General features: G+C 44.4%; 1 protein-coding gene across 1 annotated transcript in view; it reads right to left on the minus strand.

Moving 5' to 3' along the window:
- Positions 1–5,988: 5,988 nt before the first annotated feature.
- Positions 5,989–10,557, minus strand: part of tcf4 (transcription factor 4) — a 101,296-nt gene continuing 96,727 nt past the window's right edge. The window contains exons 15-18 of the mRNA XM_079756220.1: positions 10,333–10,480; positions 8,509–8,738; positions 7,261–7,408; positions 5,989–6,182 (exon numbers count right to left, since the gene is read on the minus strand). Of these exons, the coding sequence (XP_079612346.1) occupies positions 6,134–6,182; positions 7,261–7,408; positions 8,509–8,738; positions 10,333–10,480 (575 nt within the window). The 3' untranslated portion in view covers positions 5,989–6,133. The remainder of the gene's footprint in view (positions 6,183–7,260; positions 7,409–8,508; positions 8,739–10,332; positions 10,481–10,557) is intronic.

Here is a 10,557-nt window from a genome sequence, read left to right on the forward strand (position 1 = left end):
CATTTGTTCATCATTAAAGTACAAGACTGGGTAATTTGTGTATTATCAAAGTATAAGATTGCATTGTGTTCACTATTTAAGTACAAAACTGGATAATGTGTGCATTATTAGTAGCAGGCATTTTGGGCTAGACACATGTGCCAGGGTCATCATATCTCAACCTCGTTCGAATAAATAAGAATAAAGCTAGTAATTAAAATAAAGGACAACAAAGCAGGAGCCAATAACAGCGCTAGGTTACAAAAATGGCACATTTATTGCTACAGAACGGTGATGGGCATGTTGGTTCACTCCAGGATGACAGTTGACTACAGAAACTAGCGAGGGCTAACCCTTAGCACTAGGGAGCGCTAGCAATTAGCATGCGAGCCAGGGCTATGCCTAAGCACGCTTGCCATGGCTTACCCCGAGCATTAGCAAGGCCTAACCCTTAGCACTAGCGAGAGCTAACCCATAGCGCTTACCATGACTAACCCTTAGCATGGCTAACCCTTTGCCAACCCTAACCCTTGTGGTAAGGGCTTACCCTTACCACACTAGGGACGGCTTACTCATAGCATTTTATCAAGGGCTAACCCTTAGCAAACCTGTTCCCAAACAGTTCCATTTTAGAACAACATCAACAACAACAACAACAACAACAACAACAACAACAACCATAATGACAATAATTATAATTATATAGAAAAAAACAGCCACACAAAAAGGAAACAAAGCGTAAAGAAAAATAGTGACATAATTAAGAAAAAGGAAGTGTTAGTAAGTTGTGTCACGCTTACAAGAGTTGAGATAAAGAGGCACCTAGTCTTCTTCTACGGGCATGAAGGAGTGGTGACGACCGCACACTTGGCCCTCTCAGCCTGCTCTGCAGTACAACAACGTAACATAAACCTCATCAAATTAAGTCCAAAAACGTTTTTTTCCTTTCATGAATTTTTGAATGGTTCCAAAAATGGCTGATGTATTTTACATGTTATGTTCCGTCCATCGCTCTTAAGCCTTCCTGTTGTGAAAGGGTTTCCCCAATATTTGCCAAATATATGTCATAGGTGAGTTAGTTGTTAATTGTATTCTGGGGGATTGCTTCTACTTCAGTCAAGAGCGTGAGACAATAGGAGCTTCAACCAGGCACTGGTGCAGAAAACATTCTGTCAAGCCTGCCTAACCTCTCTTCACCATAGCTCTACCCTAAGGCGGAAAAGAATGTAAAAGAACACCGTTCATATAAACTCACCATGACAAACCCGAAGTGGTTTCAAATAATATTTGATAATAATGATAATAGTCCTAACATGGGTCTTCTGTGTGACGGCTGGGCTTGTCGTCCATACAGACCTCATCCAGGCTGTTGTTTCATGAGCCTCTGCTTTCACATGTTCTGCAGGTGAAGGGCTTCTGGTTTGGTCCATGGTGAGCTCATGTTTACTCTGATTCTGTATCCAGAGAGCAGCTTTAAGCTGACTCCAGATGGGATGCTTTACAGTGGATTCACGGAGGAACAGTGGAATGTACTCTGTGATCTTTGACCTCAGGATATCTACCTTTTCCTTAGTCTACCACTAGTCATACTCAACAGACAGCCGATCAAGGTATGTTTATTATGGAGGGCCACTAACAGAAGACTTGATGTGGATCATTTCAGTCCCCAGTGTGGGTTGAATAGATTTATATGAGGGTGGTTGTTTGCACATGTCTAAGAAGACCTTAACGTTATTATGTTTTAACTGTTGATGAGTTAGGTGGCAGGATTAACTACCAAGTTATAACGATGTCATGGGCTATAATGTAATGCTGATGTACTCAAATTTATCAACTATTCAATACTCAAAATATTGGCAGGTTTTTGTTCTGGCAGTAGAGGCTAATATTAATAATTATATTATTTCAAAGCATAGGAGGATTTAATAAAATAAGGCTCCAATGATTGTCTGTGTGTTTGTCTCTCTATGTGTGTGTCTTGGGGCTATACCATGTGGTAAATGTATCTTCTGGTATTATTATAACATGATTAGGTGTACCATGCGGTACAGGCTGTGGTAAATGTATTTTCTAGCATTATTATTATATGATTAGCAAGCTTCAGCTTGGTTGGGCTGCTGATTGTCCAGGCCGCTTATACCGGGAGAGAGTTCTTCATGTGAGATTACGAGGCTAAGTGATGAGATGTTTGTACAACCAGCACGAAAATAAGGACAGGTGGACGTGTTGCAGTGGAAACAACAGGAGTATAATATAGAAAACAGTATTACTCTGGAAAACATCTCTTGTTGCTCGATTACATCAAACAGAGAAAAGATTTCAAATAAAGCCTTGTGAAAATAAATTCATCCGAAAAATTCATAAAGACGGTGACTGATGCCCTCTTAGGTCCAATCCAATTCTAAAAAGCTCAATTTTAACGGTGAACACAAAAAACTACATTGACTGAATCTGCCTTGCACATAATCCAATATTTTTGGGGGAAATAGCTAAAAAGATTGTTTGCAGAGGAATTGCTCTTTTATATAGGCCTATGTAATGCTTACAACTGATCTTTACAAAACATTTACATATTATTCTTATCTCAGGTGCCAAAGCTGTATCTTGCGTTCCTACTCCGATAGTAGGCGAAGGTTTAGCCTAGTCAAATGGTAGACTTACACATGGGGGACTTAACACTGTGCTACCGAGCTCAACCAAATGTGCACCCGATTATTACTATCAGACAGTCTTAACAAAAATAATAAGACAAAAAGGAGGAAAAAATACATTTAACACCTTTGTCATCATCATCATCATCATCATCATCATCATCATCATCATCATCATCATCATCATCAACAACATCATCAGCCCCCCCCCGAAATGAACACAAAGACCTGTGTTTTATGGCTATTTACATACAAAAAATACTATTAAAATGGTCATGTTATGGTTATGGATAATAAACAGAATATTATATACCATTTAGATTTCCAATGCTTCTGAGGAACTGTGAAAAATATCCCCCAAGATATGAACATAATATTGAGAGAAAAAATAATATTCAGGGAATTTGGACCTCACTACATTTTCAATGTGACACATTTTTCATACACACACTGAATTTACTTGTTCATATTTTAACAAAAACTGATACAACATATTTCTAAACACAAAATAACAACAGTCTACATGTAAAAATATAACTTTTACATACACAATTTCAAAATAATGGTAAGATTGCCATTTGTTGCATACAATGTACAAATGTCCGTATTGTCCCGTGAGTGGCACGCTGAGCCGTGATAGGAGCAGAGTGGCGCTGTTCCCAGTTTGTCCTTTGCAGGCTGCCATACCAGTCTCAAAGTGTTGTCAGGGCCAACATCCAGGAACACAGTCATGGGAAACGTCTGTTAGAAAGTTTGACCAGCGAGGGGCCAATGAGGGGCCTCTCCCAACTTTGCCACCATTTCAGTCTTGGAAAACATCCTTCACCAACAAAATGGCTCCCTCCTTATATAGCGTATATATTTTTGTACATTTATATAGATGGATTTTCAATTTTCAATAGATTATTTTCCAGTTTCCATGTCTTCCTGTAGACTGAGAAGGTTTTTAGGCATGACCTAGCAAGCCTTTGATCCATTTCATTTTTTTTAATTTTTCAATTATATTTCTGACAGAGAAATCGGAACGGACAAAAAGCAATGAGACTTTTTTTTTCTTTAAAAAAGAGCTAAACCGACAAAAAGTCTGTTTTACAATAAACAACTACACGTTTTGTACTCAAGACTACATTGGCTCACGGACAAGCCGATCAAATATTGATAGAAAGCTGATAAGCTATAATACAAGAACTATCGCTTCGATCACCATGGAGACGGCAACTTAATAAGGAGGAGATAGTGGGTAAAGGGCTGTGATTGGTTGCGTTGGATCGGCGTTAAATTATGACGCATGACAGCGGGGGAGGGGCTTCACCAAAGCATCTGTCCGATTGGCTAGGAGCCAGAACACATGGTCTAATTACATACAAGCATAGAGTACATTAATTACAGTTTATGTTTGTTTTCTTCTTTTTCTTTATCCAAAAAATACTTTTTTTTAAATTTTTTATCATTTTTTTAATTCCCAGGTCTGGTAAAAAACCCGACTGCATAGAACCGAACCACGAAGAACAGGTCTCCAAACGTCCTTCTCTGCTGTATCAATGATATGAACTCTAGAAAGGCACATCGGTACGAGTGTAAATGTTCAGATTGCATCTCCAGGGGGAAGCCGAAGCTAGGATGAGTTCTCTAGGAAATATGGAGTGCCTAGTAAAGTATAGGGTCATAAGGCTAGGCTCGGGCTAATGGGTTGGCTGTAACTCACAGGGCTAGCCTGGCCAGCTGGTAGTACTGGAATGGGTCAGTCGAGAGAGAGAGAGAGAGAGAGAGAGAGAGAGAAGCGGGGCCAGAGGAAGAACAGTCTCACAGATCGGACCCAGGAAGAGCTTGGGGTCTGCTTGGGATTATGTGTTGTCATCTGATGACGTTGCTTTTGTTTCCTCTGGGATCCATGAAGTAGCATATTTTCACCTCTTTTCATATCTCAAGATCTCCCTAACCACCAGGAGTACCAGTGGTCCATGTTCTTCAGCTGTTCTACTCCCAACCACCAGAAGGCACCAGGGAGGACCAGTAGTCACCAGTGATCAACGTTAATGACATACCGGTTATGACCGGTACTGACCGGTAAAGACCAGGGACAGCCAGACAACCCAAGGACTACTGTAACCAACCACGGAAAAGGAGGACAAAGCAGGAAGTATCAGGAACAGACAGGAGACGGTAGGAAGGAACAGGAGTGATCAGCATGTCGCTCTTCCAGACCGGCAGTGAGACACGAGGATGGTGACGGACACATGGACAACCCAACCGCTCCTCTTCATGGGGAACGCCCACATTTATCTACTAGCCAATCCCTCTCTGGCATTCAACAGACCAGAACCAGACTCCTGGGACATGTGGCTCCCTGCCCATATATAGGAGGACTGTTCTGTCGCCACGTTTGATTGGACAGATCGGAGCGTAGTGTTTTTTTCACCGCCTTACGGATGGGAGGAACCGTCTGGGATTAATAAAGTACATCTTGCTTTGTCTCATCAGGATGCTACACACCGGTGTTTACATTGAATAGAGCTTCTCAGTGATGCATGGACTCTTTAGAGAGGTTCCTAAGAGAGTCTCCCCTTGATGATTATTATTGGCTGATTGGTTGATTGGCTGATAAGTGTTCCTGTCCTCTATAAGAGGAGGGTCTCAGGGAACAGCGCTGTCTCTCTGGTCTCTCCCAGCGGCCTACCCTGACCAGACCAAAACCAGATGAACAAAACAAACCAGTGAAATATCCAATATATTTCCTTAAGTACACCTTTCAAACGGGAATGTATGATCAAGACTTCCCCGACCAATACCTGTGAAATGCAATCGTTATCAAAATAATAGTTGTCTAGCAGGTCCGCGGATGTCTTCTGGCTCGCTGCCGTACACTCTGTGTTTCATAAAACACAACGCCGGGGCATAGGACTCACACACCGGTTGGTTTTGCATCTTGGTGGTTGTTTAGAGATGTAATGTAGATGGAAATCCCTGCTCCTACTCCCCTCTCCACTCCTCTCCTTCCTCCTCCCTCATCCTCCCTCCTTCACCTCCCTCCTCTCTCTGAGTGGATGGCTCCTGGCCTCTTCCAGGAGTGACGGACTGACTCTCCGTATGTTTGTCTCATGATATGTCTTGTTCTGTCATCAGCAGACCACGCTCAACTCCTGAACCCCTTTCCTTTTTTTTTTTTAAATATATAGATAGAGAACGGTTCCTGTTCCTTAAAAGAAGGAATACTGAAAAAGAGTTGTAGGGTTCTCTTTACCATGATTTTTGTATTTTCATGTCAAAACTCCCACAAACTGTCGTTTTCCGGCTGTCATTTTGTAACAGTTTTCCTTTTTTCATCCCTCTCCTGTTATAAGCTTCCTGATGTGATCAACCACGGCCGCAGTCTGGAGAAGAACAAAAGGAGGAGGAGGAGAAACGTGATTGGAGAAGAAAGAGCAGGGGGTGGGGCCAGGTTGAGGAGTCGGTGTATCAATTGGTCAATGGTTTCGACCGAGTGCCAGGTCATGGGAAGGCCGTCAGAGGAAATGGTCACTCATCATCTTGATGAACTCTGGCAGCTTGGACCTGGAGAGAGAGAGAGAGAGAGAGAGAGAGAGAGAGAGAGAGAGAGAGAGAGAGAGAGAGAGAGAGAGAGAGAGAGAGATAAGGATAAAGAGGTAAGATATGCTCTGTCAATACTTCCTGTCTACATTGGTCAAACACTTCCTGAACAATCACAATGAGTGCACACACACACACACACACACACACACACACATGCAAGTGTTTACACAAACACAAAGGCACACGTATAGTTTACACAAACACAAGCCCCACATCCATCCGTCAGTAAACAACAAGGTGTGAGGGGACGGAACCGGCCCACCAGCAGAGAACTGCAGCTCTATACACAAGCACTCAAGCGCACACACACACACACACACACACACACACACACACACACAGACTCACAAACAGACACACAAACACACACACACACACACAAACTCACAAACAGACACACAAACACACACACACACACACACACACACACTGCCAATCTGAATAAAAGCTCACTTTAGAGAACCTAGTTTTAGAAGTATTAAAACTAATCCAAACATACAAGCATCATATTAACTCTTTATCATGTCTAAATATTAAAGAAATGTTCATCTTTAAATCTATGTATATATCTTTGTAGGCTTCATTGTGAATTAATTTAGACCAAATTATAATGAAACAGACATTGATTGTATAAGAGTACATTTAATCAAATCATAATAGATTGAGTATAAATTGATAAGATTCCATTCCATTCTATTTCTTTATTAATCTAGATGAGATTATGAGGGTATCTATTGATTGAATTAGATTAGATTACCTAAACATAATACATTTCCATTAATCTAGATTATAGATATTAAAGTAGATATTGATTGGATTATATTAAACAGGATTGGATTCGATCAAATGAGATTAAATGGGATCGGAATAGATGAATTTACATTCAATGAGATTGGATTAGAATAAATGAGAGCGAATCGGATTAGGGGCCAGGTGACCAGCGGGACAGCGGTCTAATTGGCCCGATTGTACATCAGCAGATTCGTTTGTAAGTGAAGTTTTCTGACCAATCAGAACGGATGATTGCTTTAAGTTTTACATTTGTCCCATGGCGTTGGAGCCGTCGCCCATGGCAACTGCCGCGTGGTGGGCGGCTGCCAGCGACAGGGGTGTTCCGTCCGTCGGCACGGATACCTTCTCCTCCTCTCGTCGCTTCAGGCAGGCCGCCTTGGGGTTCAGGTTACGCTCTGGAAGAGGAGGGGACGGCTGAAGTTACACAACCTGCTAAACAAAGAAGAAGCACCTCCCCCCACTGGGGGACAAGGAGAACTGCACCCTGCTGCGAATGGAAACTCTGTTCCAGTCTGGGGGTCAGAGAGCACTGAACTCTGCCGCACATAGAAGAATCACCGCCACCTATTGGGGGAAGGGATACTGCAACCTGCTGCACATAGAGGAAACAACGTTAACTATTGTTTGCAAGGTAGCACTGCAACCTGCTCAACATAAAGAAACACCAGCATAAACTGGTATGGGGACAAGAGCAATACAACCTGCAGGTTGAGAAAACACTGCCACTGGATGCCATGGGTGTGGCATGTGATGGCCTGGTTTATTGAGCCTCATGTAGCTACCAAACTGATTTAACAAATGGTGACCAGTCATGCTGATGAACCTCTAACCTCTGATGCTTACCTCTAACTCTGCTTCAGGCTCAGTATAACTGCCAAGGCCTGGTGTATGTCAGTAAGTCTAGTTAGCTCTTCAGGTACCGGTGCTAACTTCTAACTCTCTGCTCCAGGCTCAGTATCACGGCCTGGGGCTGGCAGTAAGTCTAGTTAGCTCTTCAGGTAGCGGTGCTCACCTCTAACTCTGCTACAGGCTCAGTATCACGGCCTCCTGCATGGCAGTAAGTCTAGTTAGCTCTTCAGGTAGCGGTGCTAACCTCTAACTCTGCCATAGGTTCAGTATCAGGGCCTGAGGCTGGCAGTAAGTCTAGTTAGCTCTTCAGGTAGCGGTGCTAACCTCTAACTCTGCCATAGGTTCAGTATCAGGGCCTGGGGCTGGCAGTAAGTCTAGTTAGCTCTTCAGGTAGCGGTGCTCACCTCTAACTCTGCTACAGGCTCAGTATCACGGCCTCCTGCATGGCAGTAAGTCTAGTTAGCTCTTCAGGTAGCGGTGCTCACCTCTAACTCTGCTACAGGCTCAGTATCACGGCCTCCTGCATGGCAGTAAGTCTAGTTAGCTCTTCAGGTAGCGGTGCTAACCTCTAACTCTGCCATAGGCTCAGTATCAGGGCCTGGGGCTGGCAGTAAGTCTAGTTAGCTCTTCAGGTAGCGGTGCTCACCTCTGACTTGCTGCTCCAGGCTCAGTATCACGGCCACCGCTTGGTGCAGGATCAGGAGCTTGGTCTGGGGCTTGTCACTCTTCAGGTGCAGCTGTACCATCCGGCCCAGCTCCTTGAAGGCCTCGTTGATGTCACGCACGCGCAGACGCTCGCGGGCGTTGTTGGCCATCCTCCGCTCCTTCTCCCGCTCCATCTTCTGCTCCGGGGAGAGGTCCTCGTCATCGGCGTTGCTATGGTGACCAATGAGGAAACCAAGGGAGGAGGAAGAGGAGGGAAGACGAGGAGATGGAAGAGAGTACGGGAGGAGGAGAGATGGGAAGGAGGAGAGAAGAGGAGGAGGAAGAGGAGGGAAGATGAGGAGATGGAAGAGAGTACAAGGAGGAGGAGAGATGGGAAGGAGGAGAGAAGAGGAGGAGAAAGAGGAGGGAAGAGGAGAAGTTGTTGAGTAAAGAGGAGCAGTGGAGTCACAGGGAGGTGAGGGGGAGAACAAGAAGATGGGATATGAAGGTGAAGGAGTGAAGAGGAGAAGGAGGAGGAGGAAACAGGGTTAAAAATCAAGTTGGTTTTTCTGTGGGTTTTAGGTTATTACTCTCAGACAGAAGTAGACGAGCTTGATGTACATACAGCTCTTCAGAGTCGAGGCCGGTGATTAAAGATATCTTCAACACACTTGATGGCCCGCTGTCATCTGCTACAGCACGCCCCGTGTGAGTAACTTGATGGTTGTGTGCCAAATCAACTACACTTTCATGGCACAACGATGCAAATCGCACTTTGGCTTATAATCGTTATGATCGTTCTAATTATCACTATAATCATAATTATCATTACAAACATCATCACCAACATCATCAACATCGTCATTATCTCCACCACGGAGATGTATAGATCTTTGGGGTTGGGATCCAAATGTTTCTGATTGTTACCATCCTTCAAGTGAAAAACAGAGTTTGTTTCCAATGTTTACTTCGACAGGACAATCAATATAGTTCTCTCTACTTGTTGTATACAGGTGCAAATGATAGGGCTTATCCACTCCCACTAGATAAACTCCTGGACCTGTGGGCCCTTCTGGTCAGGTCTGAAAGGTTTGGTGTATTGCGATGCTATCTTGGATGCGGGGTGGGGGTGTGGAGGGTCTCCTCTCGCATGTGAGACAGCTAAAGCCTGGCTCAAGACCCTGGGGAGAAGATGTGAGCTAGACCTCCGTGTCTGGAAGAAAACATCTCTCTGAACATGGTTCCAATGAATACGTGGAAGCATGTTGGTGTTAAACAGGTCTGGGAGCGGTGTGAGGGACCTCTGAAGAACTCTGAGCAGACAGAGAGACCTGGAGGAACTCTGAGCAGACAGAGAGACCTGGAAGAACTCTGAGCAGACAGAGAGACCTGGAAGAACTCTGAGCAGACAGAGAGACCTGGAAGAACTCTGAGCAGACAGAGAGACCTGGAAGAACTCTGAGCAGACAGAGAGACCTGGAAGAACTCTGAGCAGACAGAGAGACCTGGCAGAACTCTGAGCAGAATCTTTTCATCATAAGGATTTCATGTAGTCCATTTTCAGCTCTCTCTTCCCACTTGCTCATCAAGGGGCAGGAAATGGGATGCGCACACCGATTGGGTTAGGTCCAGATACCTTAGGTACTGATTAGGATTATGAATCCAACGTCCTCTTATGGGGGTGGGGGATAGGGCATCCAACCGGGAAGGCTTTGAAGTTTGGAACAAGGACGTCCTCTTAGAGCAGAGCTTTGTGGGATCAGCCACTCTGAGGGTTTAGCCTGAAACAAGCTTCTGTGTTGTGTGTGGGGCGTACGGATTTCACCTATCGACTGATTTGAGATCCTTGATGTCCAGGTCCTCATTCTTGGGCTCCTTGTGGTCCTGCAGGAGGTTCTCGTCTCCTTCATCCTCAGACTTGATCTCTGAGCTCAGAGAGGAGGTGCTCTGGCCCTGTAGGCCTCCGGACAGGGCTGCAGGAGACAGAGGAGGAGGAAAGTAGGGAGAGGAGAGGAGAAGGAGCCAGAGGAGGAGGAGGAGAGGAGTAGGA

Source organism: Pollachius pollachius (assembly GCF_949987615.1).
Source record: "Pollachius pollachius genome assembly, chromosome: 18".
In the NCBI taxonomy this organism is placed as follows: domain Eukaryota; kingdom Metazoa; phylum Chordata; class Actinopteri; order Gadiformes; family Gadidae; genus Pollachius; species Pollachius pollachius.